Here is an 18,839-nt window from a genome sequence, read left to right as displayed (position 1 = left end):
GGTGGTTAAGACTTCGCCTTCCAGTGCAAGGGGTTTGGGTTCAATCCCTGGTTGTGGAGCTAAGATCCCACATGCCTCACGGCCAAAAAAACAAAACATAAATCAGAAGCAGTATTGTAACAAATTAAATAAAGACTTTAAAAATGGTCCACATGAAAAACATCTTTAAAAATGGTATTTTTATGATTATATAAATATTTTTAGCTGAACGGGAAACTAGTCTACACACTCTAGTTCCTTTCTTCTATGGTTTTTTTCATGGAGTTTTATGTTGACTTGTATTTTCCTAGCACTGCCTGCCCTACACCCTAATTTTCTCCCAAATCCTCAAAAACGGTGACAAATCTTTGGAGTCATCCTTTTCCTTTGTAATCTCCCTCCTGGAGCCTTCTGTCCCTCTGAACCAATCTTGACTAGCTGCTCTGTTGTCAGCTATTGTCCTGGACCTCCCTTCTATTAATCATTTAGGTTCAATTCATTCTTTCCTAAATCACATAACTTCTTTGTTGGTTTATTCTGTCTGTAGGTTTTTTGTAAATGTTCTTTACCAAGTTGTGGAAACCCCCTCTTTTCCTAGGCTACTGAGAGTTTTTATCATGAATGGGTGTCGGATTTTGTCCAACACTTTTTCTGCATCTATTGATATGATCATATGATTTTTCTTTAGTCTGTTTGTATGATAAATTACAGTAATTGATTTTTTAAAATACTGAACCAGCCTTGTAAACCTGTAATAAATCCCATTTGGTCATGGTATAATCTTTTATTTTATATAGTTGGATTAGATTGCTAATATCTTGTTAAGGACTTTTCTAACTATGTTCATGAGAGATATTGGTCTGTAGTTCTCCTTTCATGTAATGTCTTTATCTGGATTTGGTACTAGGTGAATGCTGTCCTCAGAGGATGAGTTAGGAAGTATTCCTTCTGCTACTATCTTCATGGAAGAAATTATAGAGTACTGGTATAATTCCTTTCTTAAATGTTTGATAGAATTTATCCGTGAACCCATCTGGGCCTGGTGCTTTCTGTTTTGGAAGGTTATGAATTATTAATTCAGTTGCTTTAATATAGGCTTACCTTGTTTTATTGAGCTTGGTAGATCGTGCATTTTTCACACATTGAAGTTTTGTGGCAACCCTGTGTCAAGCAAGTCTATCAGTGCTATTTTTCAACAGCATTTGCTCACTTTGTGTCTTGGTGTCACGTTTTGGTAATTTGTGCAATATTTCAGATTTTTTCATTATGATCATATTTGCTGTGGTGATCTGTGGTCAGTGATGTTTGATGCTACTATTACAAAAACATTATGACTTGCTGAAGGCTCAGATGATGGTTAGCATAGTTTAGCAATTAAGTATTCTTTAATTAAGTGGGTTTTTTTAGACATAATGTATGTATTGCACACTTAATAGACTACAGTATAGTGTAGACGTAACTCTTATATGCACAGGGAACCCCCCAAATTCATGTGACTAGCTTTATGGCAGTATTCGCTTTATTGTGCTGAGTGGTCTGGATCCGAGCCCACAGTGTCTCTGAGGTGTGCCTGTAGGTCTCAGCCTATTCAGATCACTAGTTAATTCTTGTGGGAGTTTTTGCAGATTGTGTCTTTCAAGGAAAGAAATGGTCCATTTCACCTAAGTTATTGAACTTGGGTGCATAGAGTTATTTCTGACATTCCTTTATTCTCCTTTTATTACTGATCCACGGGAGCAGTAATGACGGCCCCTCTTTCATTTCTGATATAAATAATTTGTTTCTTCTCTCTTTTATCCTTGGTTATCCTACCTAGAAGTTTATTGATTTTTATTGACCTTTTCAAAGAACCAACTTTTGGGTTTCTTGATTTTTTTTCTATTGATTTCCTGTTTTCAATGTCATTGATTTCTGCTCTAATTTTTGTTACTGCTTATGTTCTCCTTACTTTGTGTTTTAGTTTGCTTCTCTTTTTCTTGTTTCTTAAGATGAAAGCTTAGATTATCGATTTTAGATGTTTTCTAATATTTACATTTAGTGCTGTAAACTTCTCTAAGCACTGCTTTTGCTGCACCCCACAAGTTTTGATGTGTTTTTGTTTTCATTTAGTTCAAGGTATTTTCAAATTTCTCGAGATTTCTTCTTTGACGCACGTGTTATTTAGAAGTGCATTGTTTAATCTCCAAATATTTGGGGGGTTTCCAGTTATCTTTCTGTTATTGATTTCTGTTTAATTGCATTGTGGTTTAAGAGCACATTTAGTATGATTTTTTTTAATTTAATTAATTAATTTATTTATGGCTGTGTTGGGTCTTCGTTTCTGTGCGAGGGCTTTCTCTAGTTGCGGCGAGCGGGGGCCATTCTTCATCGCAGTGCGCGGGCCTCTCACTAGCGAGGGCCACTCTTCATCGCGGTGCGCGGGCCTCTCACTATCGCGGCCTCTCTTGTTGCGGAGCACAGGCTCCAGACGCGCAGGCTCAGCAATTGTGGCTCACGGGCTTAATTGCTCCGCGGCATGTGGGATCTTCTCAGACCAGGGCTCGAACCCGTGTCCCCTGCATTGGCAGGCAGATTCTCAACCACTGCGCCACCAGGGAAGCCCAGGTATGATTTTTATACCTTTAAATGTGTTAAGGTGTGTTTTGTGGCCCAGAATGTGGTCTGTCTGGATGAATGTCCCATGAGAGCTTGAGAGGAAGGTGTGTCCTTCTTTTGTCGGATGGAGGCATCTGTAAACATCAGTCAGAACCGGGAATGGTGCTACTCAGTTCAACTATGTCTTTATGATTTTCTCCCTGTGGATCTGTCAGTCACTGGTAAGGGGACTTGAAGTCTCCAAACACAATATATAAAATACAGCCATGGGTCTGTTTCTCTCCTCACAGTTCTGTCAGTTGGCTTCACATGGTTTTAGCAGCCTGTTGTTAGGCAGACACACATTAAGGACAGATACGTCTCCTAGGAGAACAGACCCCTTTCCCATGAGGTAATGCCCCTCTCGATCCCTGATGACTTTCCTTGCTCCGAAGTCGGCTGTGTCTGAAATTAATGTAGCTCTCTAGTTTTCTCTTATTAGCATGAGCATAATATAACGTTTTCTATCCCTTTGCTTTTCATCTCTTTGAGTCTTTGTGTTTGAAGCAGATTTCTTGTAGACACCGTAGAGATGGCTCACATTTTTTGTCCGCTCTTAAGAGTCTCTTTCTTATATTTAGACCATTGACATTTAAAGTGAATATTTCTATCATTGGGTTAAGATCTATCATACGTATATTTGTTTTCTGTTCCTTGCTCTTGTTTCTTTTTTTGTTTTCCACTTTCTTCCTGCCTTTTCTCATTTTTTTTTTTCCCCCCTTGGCTGCACCAGGTGGGATCTTAGTTCCCCGACCAGGGATCAAACCCACGCCCTCGGCAGTGGAAGCGCCAGGTCCTAACCACCGGACGCCAGGGAAGTCCCTGCCTTTTCTCATTTTAATTGAGCATTCTGTATGATTCCATTTTCTCCTCTCTCTCAGAGTGTCAATTATACTTCTAGAAAAAAGTTTTAGTAGTTGCCCGAGAGTTTGCAGTGCACACTTAGAGCCAGTCAAGTCCACTTTCAGATGACACTGCCTGCTTCAGGGTGTAGCCATGCTATCAGTCTCTCCCCCAGTCCCTCATGACAGCTGTCATTCGCTTCACTTACTCACAAGGCATAACACTGAACCCATCGTTGTTATAGATCAGTTTAGAGCAACAGAGGTTAAAGATTTCACTTTACCCTCATTTATTCCTTTTCCAGTGCCCTTCCTTTACTTCATGTAGGTCCAATTTCTGACCTATATCATTTCATTACCTTCATTACCGTTTTAACGTTGAGCACTCTGGGGGTCTCTCGGAAGCTGTCCTGCAGGCGTGCAGGTGGGTCAGTGGATGTGTACAGGCTGTTACCACAGTGCAGCCAGACCCTCCGAGAAGGCCCAGCTAACTAGGGATTAAGAGAAGACGAAGCCCAGCTGCAAAAACCAGGGGTGGGCCCAGCCTCCCAAACAGGAGCCCCTGGCCAAGGCAGAGACCAGGCAGGGACCAGCTCCCAGCTGGACACAGGGACGGGACCCCCTGCCCTCCAGCCAGCCGTGGGCTGGCCCAGACTGGATTCCATCAAATCCAGGATAGCCCCTCAGCCGTGCTCTGCTCTGCCCGGCCTGCCCCAGGCGGGGCTCTCAGCTGGCCTCAGGGTCTCCCTCAGCCGCCTGGACCTGGCAGGACAGTGAGCGTGTTCCCTGAGCAGAGCTGGGACGGACGCAGAGAGCGGTCTGTGCGTCAGTCACTCACTGAGAGCCAGCAGCGCCTGCCAGGAAGACGTCTCCAGGAGGTGACGGCGCCCACGGCCTCCCTCCCCGAGAGTCGGCTCCCAGAGCTGCAGGGACTTCCTTCCAGTCTGTTTTTGGGGACAGTTTTGCAGTTGGTTTTATCTTCCTTGCCCCACTTGCCACTCTGTATCTGCCGCTTGCTGGTGGGCGGTGATCTTCCCTGCGCTGTGCAGGGGGCAGAGTCCTGTCCTCAAACCGGGTGTCGACCTCGACCTAGAAGAAGGTCCTGAGCCCCAACTTCTTTCAGCCAGAAAGAAGGGTGGGGACAGTGTGGCAGAGAGCTGGCCGCCCACGAAGGACGGGCCCGAGTGCCTCCGATAGGACCCTCAGGAAGGACCTTTTACTAAGTCGTTTTTATAAACATGTGATAAACCTTCCCAAGCCTAATTACAAGAGGTTTCTGTAAATGAGACAAAGAATGTAAAGGCTTTTAACAGCAAATTGCAGCAATTTGCCAGAATTCTCAAACCCTAACAACAGTTGTTGTTTTCCTTCTGATGCTTCTTTAAGTGAATGTCCTAGATACTAAAGGTTAATAGTACAATTCCCAGCTGTCCCCTGGGCTGCCAGAAGGGATTGCCAGTAGTGTGGAGACCCCAGATGAAATGTATTTCCTCAGCTCGTGCCTTGTTCCCTAATTGGAGGGAAATTGCTTAATCTCATGTAAGTGTAAATGCTGTTAACACCCAAAAATATTCTAGGGTAAAGGGAACTGTGGTTTGTAGCAGTCTTCTTTTTCTTAGTTCATTTAGCAGACCTGTCAAGGACTGTGTGAGCCTCTGTGCTGACACGCCCTGGGGTGGGAGCCCTCCCCACAACCTGGACTCTTGACATTCATGAGGACACGCCTTCGGCTGTATCATAAGCTCTTATTGGCTTAACTTTTCATTGCTTTGACTCAATCTTGGTTAGATTTGCAAGAACAATGAAATTAGCTGGGCAGCCTTTTTAAAATCAAGCTGTATTATTTTCATTTTTAAAAAGCCATCCGGGCTTCCCTGGTGGCGCAGTGGTTGAGAATCTGCCTGCTAATGCAGGGGACACGGGTTCGAGCCCTGGTCTGGGAAGATCCCACATGCCGCGGAGCGGCTGGGCCCGTGAGCCACAGCTACTGAGCCTGCGCGTCTGGAGCCTGTGCCCCGCAACGGGAGGGGCCGCGATAGTGAAAGGCCCGCGCACCGCGATGAAGAGCGGTCTCCGCACCGCGATGAAGAGTGGCCCCCACTTGCCGTAACCAGAGAAAGCCCTCGCACGAACCGAAGACCCAACACAGCCAAAAATAAATAAATAAATAAATAAAGTAGCTATAAAATTTAAAAAAAAAAAAAAAAAAAAAGCCATTCAAGGATGCATTGCACGAATGCATTTTGATAAACTGGGCCTACTTAGTTCTTGTCATTCTGTTTTATCCTCTACAAATAAATTTTCTCCTAATGTTTGTTCTAGTGGAGAATGAAATTCTTTGCTCCAAGAGTGTGAAGGATGACTCTTCTATCTTTCTGGAAACTTCGGTCACATCTTACTTTTTTTCAAATGTCTAATTTCACCACTTTTCAACAAGGATGGTCTGTGATTTGCAGTGAATCTTGATGGTATGTACCATGCTTCACATTCCAAGAAAATCAGACCAACTCAATCCCATTTAAAATTCCTTTCTGGCTTCTCATCCCTTCCAAGACCAAGTCTAGAATCCCCAGTGAGACCCTGGATGGTCCTGGCCTGCCAGCCTGCAGACTTCACAGCGGTCTCGAACCTGCCTCTTCTTTCTGCCTGTTTGGCCTCCAGCCCCACCTCAGGGTGAAGAGTGGGCCTGTTCCTCTCCCCGCCTGCAGCCCCTCCTCAGGTCCATTCTTTCGGGGAGTCTCCCCTGACACTTAGGCCAGCCTAGAGGCCTCTCTTTTGCACCCCTGAGGGGTCTTTTCCATTTCTCAGTTTAGCACTTATTTCATGGTTTTCTTTAATAAACTGGGTTTTTTTTAGAGCAGTTTTAGGTTCACAGCAAAACTGAGCACAGTGTACAGAGCTTTTCCGCATCCCCCCACCCCATACACACAGCCTCGCCCGCCGTCAGCACCCCCCCCCCCAGATAGCTGATGACCCTGATCGACACGCCATCGTCATCCAGGGTCCGTAGTTGACAGCAGGGTTCACTCTTGGTGGTGTCATTTTATGGACTTAGACACACTTAGGACATGCAGCCATCCTTACAGCGTCACACAGAATAGCTTCCCTGGCCTAAGATCCCCTGGGCTCCACCTCTTCAGCCCTCTCTCCCGCTCAGTACCTGGAAACCACTGATCTCTTCACCATCTGTATAGTTTCGCTTTTTCCAGAATGTCCTATAGTTGGAATCATACAGTGTGTAGCCTTTTGAGCTTGCCTTTTTTCACTTAGTAATACGCATTTAAGGTCCCTTCATGTCTTTTCATGGCTTGAGAACTCATTTTTTAAAAATCATTGAATAACATTCCACTTTCTAGATGAACCAGAGCTTATGTATCCATTCACCTACTGACGGACATCTTGGTTGCTTCCATGTTGTGATAATTACGAATAAAGCTGCTGTAAATATCCACATGCCAGTGTTTATGTGGACATACATTTTCAGCTCCTTTGTGTAAATACCAAGGAGCGTGATTGTTTGATTGTATGGTAAGACTGTGTTTAATTTTGTAAGAAACTGCCAAACTGTCCTCCAAAGTGGCTGCACCATCTGCATCCCCACCAGCAACGGTGAGAGCCCCTGCTGCTCCGCACCCTCCCCGGCATCTGGTGCTGTCAGTGCGTGGGCTTCGGCCACGCTCATAGGTGTGTCGTGGTGTCTCATTGCTAAGTTCATTTGCATTTCCCTCAAGACATGATGCTCAACATCTTTTCACATGCTTTTCTGCCGTCTCTGTATCTCCTCTGGTGAGTTGTCTGTTAAAAGTCTTTGGCCCAATTTTTAATCAGGTTATTCTGATTCTTATTGTCGAGTTTTTTTGTTGTTGTTGTTGTTTTTTGGGGGGGGGGCTGTGCTGCACGGCATGTGGGATCTTGGTTTCCCAACCAGGGCTCGAACCCGTGCCCCCTGTATTGGAAAGCAGATTCTTAACCACTGGACCACCAGGGAAGTCCCTTTATTGTTGAGTTTTAAAAGTTCTTAATATATTTTGGATAGCAGTCCTTTATCAGAGTGTCTTCTGCAGATATTTTCTCCCATATTTCATGATCTTTATACTTGTTATTTGTTTATCTGCTTTTCCAGCCTGACTGTGGTGTCCATTAAAGTGTAGATTGTGGCATCTACCCTTATGTTCAAAGTGCTATGTGTATATCCCACACTAAAGAGCATTGTATATGTATTTCTTTGTTGAATAAATGAATCACAAATGTTGGAGTAAAAAAGAAATGAGGGAACCAGAGAAATCATATAAGAAGAGATACTGACAAGCCAATAAGAGTATTTCTCTTTCCGTATCAAAGAAGTGGAACCGAAGCTGTGGAATTCCACCCTAGTGTCCGGGAGGCAAATACTCCATGTGCGCGTCAGTGCAGTGGGCGGGCGTGGACGGCAGGAGTCGGAGGTTCTGTGGGAGGCGCCTCTGAAAGGGGTTCCGCCATCTCTGTGCTCACGCGCTTGGACGCAGTAACTCCACTCCGCGAGCGCATCCTAAGAGAAGGGTCCAGCACAGAAGGAGCCAGGTAGACAAATGCCCACCGCCTCGGGCTAGGGCACTTTGGCGACCTGGTGTCCAGTCTGGAGAGTGGCCGAGGGAACCGTGACCTAAGGGGACAGCCATGCAGCAGCCCAAGGGCAGGAAGAGACGGTGCAGGGATGGGGTGCTTGTCACGGCCTCAGAACCTGCACGTTGGAAAAAGGCAAAAACGAAAATACTCGGTTAGGTAGTAACATGCCTAAGCTTTAAGACTTGCTCTTTGTTGTAATTTTGTGCAATAAATGGAAATTATAAAAAGCTGAGGAACATTTATATAAACTCACACATGAGAAGCAAACCTGGGGCACCTCATGTTACCGTCTGTGACCTGAGGGGCAAAGAGAAGTTGGGGGACAGAGCCGCCTCTGAGCCCGGCTCTGCTTCCCTGGGCCTAGGCGCTGTGGTCGCCGTGGACGAGAGCACCGCCTGCTCGTGGCCTGCGTGTGACCTGTGTGGCGGTGAGAGACTGGAACGGAGGCCGGAAGACAGGTAGGGGCAGCGGCGGCGGCGGCCCGGGACCCCAGGGGCCAGGCCCAGGGCACACGGAGCGGCCAAGCTGCAGGAGGAGTCCGGGCGCCGTGTTTTCTCTCCTCACGACTGGGGTTCTGCTGTTCCCCGAGGCTCTTCCTGTCTTAAAAGAGAGAAGAGCCAGGTTTCCTCAGCGTCTTTGTTATCAGGCGGGAGAAAAAGAACTCGGGGCTAACGTGAACGTGAGACGCACTTGGTGACGGCACAGCCGACCGCTGCAAGCGGACATCCCTGCCAGCCTTACCGGCCCCCACCCCGGGGCCCGTCCTCGGAGCCCGTCCTCCGGCCCCCCCGTGACTGTCAGAGGCACGTGCACAGGGCGTGTCACCACGTTCCTGCTCCGTGACGCCTCAGGTGGTGGCCTGGACAGGGTTTCCTTGGAAGCAAGAAGGAGCAGAGACACTGATGGCGGGAGCAGGTGTGCCGGTCCGGCCCTTCCCCTTTTGGCTGCGTGCTCGGCCGGGGGCGCCCCCCGCTCCGGGCGCTGCGACCGCGGAGCCCAGGCTGCTTGGGGCCTCTTCCAGGAGCCGGGTTTCTGAGCCCCCCTCTAACACGGCAGACGGACACTCGCTCGCGTGCAGGGAGTGTCTGTCTGTCTGCCCGCCGCCAGGCTCCCACACTCTGTGCCTTCTTGTTTCCACACAACAGGAGCGCCTTCTCCTGTGGGGACTGCTCCCGCGTGGTCACCTCTCCCCTCCTCAGAAGGCACCTGCAGGTCTTCCTGGACTGCCCCGTGCGACCCCAGTGCACAGTGAGGGTCAAGGTAGGAACCGGCGGGAGCTCGGGCGTCCGCGTCCACCTACCGCGCGCCCCCTTCACCCGCGGCCGGGCCGGGGCTGCGTCTCCTGCTCTTTTCCTGGGAACGGGGGCAGGGCTCCCCCGAGGGCCGCAGCCCTCCCCTGCCTGACTTAAGGCTCCGCGATGGAAGCTGCTGGCTTAGAGTCACACGTCCGGTCTCGGTCGGGGGGTCGTTCTGGGTGAGCGGGGTCGGGGTCCTGACCCCGCCCATGGCTGTTCTTGCAGCTGCTGCAGCACAGTATCTCTTCGCTCCTGAGGTTTGCCGCCTGCGAGGACGGGGTAAGTCGGGGCGCCCAGCCCAGGTGCGTGTCCTTACTCTCCTCCCCCGTGTCCCTTGGCTGCAAGGGCCCTCCGTGTGCCGTGTGCGAGCTGAGAGTCCGGACTCTCCCGAGACTCGGCTCGGCCTTCTGTTTCCTCTTCTGACTCACGCCCGAGTCTGCTAACAAGATCCTTTCCCTTTTGGAATCGAGGTTATTTTCTGATCGGTGTTGCAGTAGACACACGAATCTGTCCCCCAGCTTTGATTATGGTAAGTCGGTCTTGGGGTTTCAAGTTAAACCTCCTGCCATGGTTTCACGTTAATAGGACAATTACTTGAGACGCACATTTGTCTAAATTGCTGGGCATTCTCTAGTCTGAGTGCCTGGAAGCTTGGCTGTTATTTCTCAGACCTGCCCTGTTACCGTGCTGAGCTTTGCGGAGAGGTGTGAGGCGCGCTCCTCAAAGAAAGCACCGCCTGAGCACACATACCTTACTTGTGGCCCTCGTAAACGAGAGAGGTCAGTCCTTGTCAGAGCCATTTGAACGCCCCGCAAGTGGCCTGTGGAATCGCGGAGGCCTGGAGAGAGTGCTGTGCCTGTGCCCTGCTGGGGTCCACATCCAGGTGGCAGACATGGGCCAGCTCGTGAGACTGCTGTGTAGGGGGGAGGCTCACATTTGCAGAACTTTCTGATGGGTTCCCAAAGCGAAACGCCAGCTCTGATGCCACCCCGAATTTGGAGGCTCCCAGGCTGCTCTCCCGGCCACTTGCCAGTCCTGTCCCAGCCCCTCCTGGGCTTGGGCTGTCGGGGGAGAAGCAGCCCTTAACACTCTTTCATGTGCACCGGATGTCAGAGTTTGGAGTAAATTGGAATATGGACAAATCTGTGCACAGAACCTTTAAGGATCCCCGGTCTGACTGGTTCCAGCTCTGATTCCTGGCCTCACGCATCTCTTTAGAGCAACTCGGTGACCCCCGCAGCGCAAACCTTCGTCCGGGGGAGCTGCTGCGCGGTGGGGATTGATGTTTGGACCAGGCTGTAGGAGGGCCTATAGACAGGTGCGCCTGAGTGTGTGACAGTAAGTAAGCGTTTGTGACGGGCCGGGCACCGTGCTCCCCGCTGTCCTCGTGCCGCCTCCCCGTGGGCACAGCCCACGCTGCCGGGGAGGCATCGGGGCAGGCCCGCGGCACGCTCCCTGCCGGATGCAGAGACGCCCGCAGAGCGGGGCCGTTGCTCTGCTCTCCACCTTCAGGGCAGCGAGCCCGGGTAGGGCCCGCAGGGGCCTTGCGTGTGTTGTGCTCTCGTGGAGTCCTGTGTTTCACGGGTGGCGAGGCCGCGGTTCCTGGGACTGTGGGTACTTAGGTGAGGCCGATGGAGTGGGAAGTTCCAAGGTGGGGCTGCAAACAGGCACTAAAGCCGGCAGATCCGGGTCATCGGAGAACACGTTCCTCTGGAGGGTGCTGGGGGAGCCCTGTTTAAGGAGAACCCAGCAAAACGAACCCAGCAAAGCGCATGGCTGAACGCCTGGGGACGGCGCCCAGAGCACCTGCCGGCCCTGTGGTTACTCAGGCCCTGCCTCCCCTGGGCCCCCGGCTCCCAGGAGGGTGGCCCTCAGCCACCTGCTCCGTCCAGGGACCTGGCAGGAACCCGCATTCACGTATCGCTTCTGATGGAGGCAGGCTGTACCTCCCCCACAGGAAACTTCTCGACTCCTCTCCCACTGCTCCTGGAGACGCAAGAGGCGGGCGTGCGGCCCGGCCGGCGAGCACCTCGGTGACCCTGCATGGCTGCTCTGCTGTCAGAGGCGAGGCCGGTAGGACTGGGGGGCGCCGAGCCCCTCACCCCCCGCTACCGCCCCCCGGCCTACGCCCGGTGGGTTCTCAGGCTTTAGCTGACCTGGAGGGAAGCAGACACCTTCCTTCCTACCTGTAGGAGAGACCTCCCGGGGGCATTGGCCACAAGGCTCATCGGATTCTGTCGGTTTTTAGGGTGAGAAGGTACATTCACCAAACTCCAGAGAATCATATGAGGACTTTCCACGAGAACCGCGGCTCCATTTCCGGAACAAAACGTGCCGCTTCCGGTCCGGCACGCACACGTGCCTTTAAAACAGAGGCACATTTTACACACACACGCATGTTCGTATGGCCGGCACATATGAGTTTGTTGCTGTGATTGTTTTAACTTCTCTGTCTTAACTTCCGCCAAATATAATGTATCTATAGTGTAATGTCCATTTATAAACGATACAGTTATTATCGAAAACTGTAGCTGCCAGCCCTGACACTTTAAAAAGAGGGCTTCCGCGGACTCTCTTCCAACACCGAGGCCCGTGCTCGTACCCGGCCGCCTGGGCCCACACCCACGCGCAGGTGCAGCCCTCAGAGCCGACACAGCGCGTCCAGCATCACGGCGTCCCCCCGGCCCTGGGTGGGGACTGCCCTCCCCGGCGTCACTGCCGCCTTCCTGCTGTCGTGGGCTCCATGGAGGCCCTGGGAGTGACCTTGCCCTCTTGGCCGCGGGAGGCCTCCCCACTGTCCAGTCGCATCCTCTCCCTCCCTCTCTCCGCCTGCCTGGACCGGCGACTCTCAGCCCCGCTTCGCCCGGCGTGCCACCAGGAAAGCCACAGCCCCCTGCGAGCCACGGTGGGGAGGCCGTGCCTGTCTCGTAGGCGGGAAGACGGGCACCGCGGTGAGCTGGCTTTAGGGCAGCGTCCACATCCCGGACCGACCTGGACGTTTCCTGCTTTAGAATGAGCCGTCTCGAGGCTCGGTGCTCCCACACGGCCTCTGCACACAGACCTGCAGTCTGGACCAGGCTCCACGGGGCAGCGGCTGGTGCCCCAAAGCTGGGCTGGTGTCCCCGGGGGCCCTTCAGTCCCCGGCTGGCCGCTGTGACCTTCCCGGGCTCTGGCCAGACACCCACACGGCCTGGACGCCCTCGCGGTGTGTGTCTGGGTCCCGAGCCGGGCAGAAGGTGGGCCCCGGTCCTGACCGAGCCTGGGACACACTCAGTGCCCCTCCCCTCCCACGCTGTTCACGAGAAGCCAGTTGGCCACCAGCCTGGACCCAGGGGGAGGGCAGCGAGGCGCCTGTCAAGGAGCTACAGACGTGCTTGCTCTGGCCATGTTGTCTGACACCCGCCCACCCCCCGAGTCCCCTCTGCCAAGACACGAATGGTGGAGCGGCGAGTTAGCAGCGAGCTCAGTCGCCACAGACGCCCGTCAAGTGTCTGGCACGGAGGGGGGCTGGGAGGTACCCCTGACGTTACTCTGCAAGTGGCAGCAAAGGAGTTTCCGAACGAACACGTGACTTTCTAGGGCTTCAGTCTCTGATAAGACCAAGAACCCTCTTTATTTTCAGCCCCACCCCCAAAATAAAGTGTTCTGAGGTGTGATCCACGGAGACCAGGAGGGCACAGCACACCCTCCCAGCCCGCTCACCTGGGGCCCCTGCCACCCATGGCTCTACATTCCCGTGTAGAAATGAAACTTGCCCACAATTAACCAGTTCCCTAAGATAGTCATCCGACAATGTGAAGGCAGGGTTCTCTGTGGCATAGGAAGAGGTGTTTAGCTCAGTGTACCTCTGGGAGAAATGGGATCCTATTAAGGAGGGAAGTTTGGGGCAAAGGAAGTCCTTTGACCAGAAGTGCTGCTCGAGTGGGGAAGTGGGATGCAGCAGCAGTGACGGGTGCCTCCTGCTGGGACGCAGGCCACGGCCCTTCCCATGTGCTCTTCCCCCCCCCCCCGTTTCTCTCCTAGGACGGCCAGCTGGGAGGTGCACATCCTTGCACCCACTAACAAACATCGATCACAGATATTTTTAATGTTCTTGTGTAAAAACTAACTCGGCTACCAGAAAAAAGCAGTTCCTTCCTTCGCTTTTATTGCAGCCTCTTCTCTCCTCTGGAGCAGGGTCATGGGCCAGGGAAGGGCCTCCTCTGTCTTTGGTGTCCCGAGCCGATGGGAACAGCACACCCAGGGCTGTTTGCTTTAACCAGCCTGCCTCTTATCCCTGCAGAGTTACGAGGTGAGGAGTGTCCTCGGAAAGGAGGTGGGGCCGATAACCTGTCTCGTCCGGTCCATCACCACCCGCCCGGCCTGCGTGGGACTGGAAGAGGTTGAACTCCTGAGCGAGGGGGGAGCCTCTTCAGCACACCGTTGGCAGCCGCAGGATCCGTGAACTTTACAAAGTGGCTGCGAGTGGTGGCGGTTCGGTAGTTATTTGTTAACTCTAGGCAGAGTGAATGTACTTTATGATCTTGAGGTGGAACTTCGATTGCTCTGGGGCAAATGTTAGTAAAATGGCTTTGTAAACTGGAAATCAAAGTACTTCTTTCTGCGATGATATATATTTTTATTGCCTTTCTGCAAATTTAGGAACATGATAGAGCTTAAATAAGCTTGAGGTTTTCATTTTGTATTTACCTTAGACAATAATATAGTAGAAAAAGTTATTTTGTTCTACTGTAATTCTAAAGTGTTCAAAATTTACAATGATTCAACGTGTTTTTCTTATATTTCTTTTAACATTTCCCCAAAGAATTACCCTGCCGAGTGTAAACCTTTGTCCTCTATTGTCATATTACTGTTCTGCACAGTGTCCAGCCTAAGCTTTCTGCAGTTCAGTATTTTTTGGAAAATGTTCTGGGGAACTATGTCAGAGGTAAAACTGTTTCCCATAAAGTAGAGATAAAGTGACTGGCCTGATGATAGCTCCTTACGGAGAGATTGGCAGGTCTGGTTAGTCCTGCCGGGCACTGCGCAGGATTACGCCGCCGCAGGAGAGCTGGGTAATCGTTCACCTTGTTGGCAGAGATCTGAGTTAAAAGTAAAACCATGGATTAATTATCTCTGGACACTAAAGATTTTGCGTTTCCTCCCTTAGGACAGTATAATCATGACAGGCCACGGTTAACGAATTACATAATATAGACGTAGCAGCCAAGACCAAGAAAGGCTGCCTAGTACCCACTCTCATGGGGGAAAGGCAACGGCTTTATTTATTCGTCCAGATTAAGCTTTGAAACATTACCAGTACCGGCAAGGTAGCCGATTTTAAGTAGCTTTGTGACCGTCCTTTCCATCTCCTATATGACTTCTGTACCTTATGCACTTTGAGAATCTACTTGAAGCTGTCTACAGGACTGAGGAAAGTGAAAGTAAATCCCATGAAAGCCAAGATGAGTGGGACTGGTTTTCGGATAACCTGAGCCCTCCTCTCCCTGCCCCCCACTCGAGGTGGGACCCGCTCCGGCCGGTTTCCGACACATCCCCGGGGCGCCTTCCACCCGAGCGGGTCTCGCTCGGCAGGTTAACCGGCACGTCCGCAGGTGGAGTTTGGCCTGTCGGAGAAGCAAAGCGAAGGTCTTCCAGGAACCCGGCCCCGGGGCGCACACCAGCCAGACGCGCCCTCCCCGGCCAGTCCGGAGGGCCGCGAGCGCAGGAATCAAGGTGGGTCTAACACGCCTTTATTCTTACAAATACTGTAAAAATCAGTATAAAAAAGTGAGCATGCTCAGTCTTTTCCTCGTATCTACAGTACAAAGGTTTGTCCGAAAAGTCTCTTTTACGAATGTACCTTAGCTGCCTCCTCGGGCGTAGGATGCAGAGAAGCTGCCGTCACAGTACCTTAGGGTCCACGCGGCAGCTGTCCGAGTCCCGGCCCAGCCCGGGGGTCCGGCCCGGCGGTTCCAGGCACTGCGGCCGCAGCCCGCACGCCCCCCGCGTCACCGCGCGTCCGCCGCCCCCGCGCCGGGCAAGAAGGGCGCGCCGGGCAGCTGCTTGAAGAAGCGCCGCAGGCCGGCCAGGTCCCGCGTGAGCTGCTCCACGCGCTGCTGTAGCTTCTCGTTCTCGGCCGAAAGCTCCACCAGCTTCTGCTGCATCTCCTGGTTGCGCCGCTTGGCCTTGTCGCGGCTCTTGCGCACGGCGATGTTGTTACGCTCCCGCCGCTGCCGGTACTCGGGGCTGCCGCGGTCCGGGCCCCGCTTGCCCGCTGCCTTGTCGCGCGCCGCCCCGGGAGCTGGGGGCGCGGGGCTGCGGCGCGGCGGCTCGGGCGACGCGGGCGGCGTGGGCTGCGCGGCGGCCGCCAGGCTCACCACCGTCTGCGCGCACGCGGCCACCTGCGCGGGCAGCAGCGAGCCGGGCGCGTCGCCGTCGCCCCAGTCGGGCTCGCGCTTGAGCGGTCGCGGCGCGGGGCCGGGGCCCGCGGGGCGCGCGGGGCCCCCGGGCAGCAGCTCCAGGGCGCCCGCCTTGTGGTTGCTGTTGAAGAGGTCGGCGAAGAGCTCGTCGTGGCACAGCTCCAGGGTGGGCACGGCGGCCATGGAGTCGATGTAGGCGCTGAAGTCGATAGCGCTCTCGTCGTCGTACATGGCGGGCGCGGCCGGCTCGGCTCCGCGACCCAGCTTCCCCGCGCGGCCGGGCTCGTAGAAGGCGGCGGGCTCCGCAGTCCAGGGCGCGCCGCGCGCCGGGCCGTCCAGGCTGAAGAGCGCGGCGCTCATGGCGGCGTCGGGCCGACGGCGAGCGCGGTCCCCGGGCGGGCCGGGCGCCGCCTTTTCTAGCCGGACTGACGCGCACGCCCCGCCCCGCCCCGGCTGCGGACCGCGGGACCCCCGCCCGCGCGCCTCCCCCGTGCTTCCTGCCCGCCGGCCCGGCCCGCGCAGCGCTGCCGGGAACGACCCTCCCTCGGCCGCGCCTCCTCCTTCCTGCTGGTGGGTCGGGGCCTCCGCGCCCGCGGAGCCGGGGCGGAACCAGAACGGGGCCCGGGCCAGCGCGCGGACTAGGGCCCTGGGGCGCTTCCCCGTGGCTTCAGGGAATTAGGGTCTCGCGGCTTCCCGATCGCGGGGATGGCGGGGTTCGAGACGCTGCCCCGCGGGGTTCCGCCGGGTCCGGGGGGCGCTTTCCAACCCCGCGCGCCTGGGGCCGGGGGAAGCCGGGAACCACGAGCGCGCGAGAGCCCCGCGCCCCCGGAAAGCCCACGAGCGCCCGGGAGCTCCACGCTCAGCGGCCCGTGAGCCCCGCGCCCCGGACGCTGCTTCCAGGTCCACTAGAGCAGTGCCATCTTGCGGTGATGTCTTACTTCAGTCCTGTCTTTAGTTGCAGGCTCTTTTTTATGCTGTTCAGTATTCCAAAAAGAAGTGCCTTTGGATCCAAAGCAGTGGGGTAGGTACCCTTTAGCAGAAAGATAAGGTTTATACTAGCAGCTCTGACAAGGTGTTAACTTGCTAGCTCTTCACGTTGTAAAATGCAGGAAAAGACTGAACTGGCTTTGTTGGTTAACGTTTCCTACAATTTGGGTCAGGCGTTTCGGGTCAGTTCTATTTTTCACATCACCGTCCCTGTTCAGACCTGGTCTCTGTCCACATCCTTTCTCATTTCGTTGCTTCCCGACACCAAACGCTCCACAAGCTCCACGGCATTCCAGAGGTGACTTCTGATGACGGCACCATGGGATACTGAATAGGTTTTGTAGAAGGACAGACATAATACGCTAGAATTACTCAGGGGCCGTGATGTGGGTGTCACACGATTAATTATCCATTAAAGGTAAAACCGGGAACACGTAGAGTGTGGTTCATGCACACCCAGAGAAAAGACATATCTATTTTGGAAGCCATAAAAACACTACTAAAGCCCTCTCCAGTCAGGGAATGCAAAATAAATACACGGAGAACCAGATTCTCATGAAAATAATTCAGTGAGATGATTAGTAGATTCAGATGTCAAATTGGGATTGAGCTTGAAAGAGATGCTACGCCCATCTTTTTTCAATGTATTAACTAGTAATGATAATGTTTATTTAGATTTAAGAGTTTTCTTCCCTTGTACTGAAAAAGAGAAAGGAGAGGTCATGGACCAACAAAGTAGAGATTTGTTATGATGTTTAACGGCAAGTGAAAGGCTATTAAAAATACAATAAAACAATTTAAAGTTTAGCTTCTGTGACAGCAGTTGTTCACAGTCATTTCTTGAATGTCTCCACTTACTGTCTTTTCCTAACTCTACTATTAATTTATCCGAGATAAATACAAAGTTGGTCATGATTTCTCATTGTTAGGAATCTTTAGCCTGTGGTGTTCTGAGAACTGTCTAAAGGAAGCAGTCAAATAAGAAAGTATTCCTTAAAAACGTCGGAGCCTTGGATTCGCCCGTGTTTATGAGGACGTTGCTATGTTGCGCTTTGCTGAGTTGTTCAAATGCAGCACTTCATGTGGACTTTCTAAACACATCCATCCTTCAGAAATTCAGGAGGCTGGACGTGCTCTAGCTGTGGTACACTGTCGGGGTTAGGACATTGGGCCGGCTCATTCATAACACAAAGGGGCCATACCTCAGTCCTCACGAGGGACCACTTCCAGATGCTTCATATGGTGCAAGATATGGGGCAACAACAGTTCTCCAAATGAAAGTCTGGAACAGTGAAAATGTTTTTGAGCAGTGCCAGTGTCAAGAGGAGGGAAATTGTGACTTTAGCGCCCTCTTCAGATGATGATTCTCAACTATCAGATTAGATACTTTTCATCTTCTGGCTCAGGAATAATTTTAACTATATGATATGTTCTCATGTGTTTTGTGTCAGACGACAATAGTGAGGTTACAAATATAGGCTTTTCGGATAAACCTGATTTCCAGTATTTTTTTTTTTTTTGTAAAAGGAAATATGAGGGCCAAAAGAATAAAGCCCCTGAGTATTAGGGTCACACATCCTTGGCACTGCTAAAGCCTGTGTATTTTACAAAAAATCTACTGTGATGGGTAGAAAATTCTGCATTCACTTCAGCCTCTGGAATTTAAGAGACAGATCCCCCAGATTACAAAGTAACCAGAGCTGAAAACAGTTATTTGATTCTGTGAGTCAGGTGTCCAACCTACCATACACTTGCTCATGTTCCCAGTAATAAAACACAAGGAGGAGCAATTTGCCTTCCCAGCCTGTTATTCCTGTGAAGTGGATTCAGCCTCTCAGGCACACCTGTCAGCCCTGCCACAGCTCATTGGTATTTTGATAGAAATGGTGCTGAATCTGTAGATTGCCTTGGGTAGTATGGTCATTTTAACAATACTGATTCTTCCAATCTGAGAACAAGGTACATCTTTCCATCTGTTTATGTCATCATCAAATTCTTTCATCAATGTCTTACTTTTCAGATTATATGCCTTTTGCCTCCTTAGGTAGGTTTATTCCTAAGTATTTTATTCTTTTTGATGTGATGGTAAATGGGAT

The 18,839-nt window shown here is 51.9% G+C and overlaps 2 protein-coding genes across 3 annotated transcripts in view; one reads left to right on the top strand and one right to left on the bottom strand.

Annotated features, from left to right (window-relative positions):
• SPIDR (scaffold protein involved in DNA repair) overlaps window positions 1-14,969 on the top strand; it is a 358,082-nt gene extending 343,113 nt beyond the window's left edge. For both annotated transcript variants that reach the window (XM_057532500.1, XM_057532499.1), the window contains 4 exons: window positions 8,425-8,518; window positions 9,206-9,320; window positions 9,581-9,634; window positions 13,638-14,969. In XM_057532500.1, the coding sequence (XP_057388483.1) occupies window positions 8,425-8,518; window positions 9,206-9,320; window positions 9,581-9,634; window positions 13,638-13,799 (425 nt within the window). In that variant the 3' untranslated portion in view covers window positions 13,800-14,969. The remainder of the gene's footprint in view (window positions 1-8,424; window positions 8,519-9,205; window positions 9,321-9,580; window positions 9,635-13,637) is intronic.
• Window positions 14,970-15,071: 102 nt separating this feature from the next.
• On the bottom strand, window positions 15,072-16,116 carry CEBPD (CCAAT enhancer binding protein delta). The gene has a single exon (XM_057532501.1). The coding sequence runs from the start codon at window positions 16,114-16,116 to the stop codon at window positions 15,346-15,348; it is 771 nt and encodes a 256-aa protein (XP_057388484.1). The 3' UTR covers window positions 15,072-15,345.
• Between the last annotated feature and the right edge of the window lie 2,723 nt (window positions 16,117-18,839).

Source organism: Balaenoptera acutorostrata, chromosome 17 (assembly GCF_949987535.1).
Source record: "Balaenoptera acutorostrata chromosome 17, mBalAcu1.1, whole genome shotgun sequence".
NCBI classification, from domain to species: domain Eukaryota; kingdom Metazoa; phylum Chordata; class Mammalia; order Artiodactyla; family Balaenopteridae; genus Balaenoptera; species Balaenoptera acutorostrata.
The sequence above is the reverse complement of the archived record's forward strand: the minus strand, read 5'-3'. Positions and strand labels throughout refer to the sequence as shown.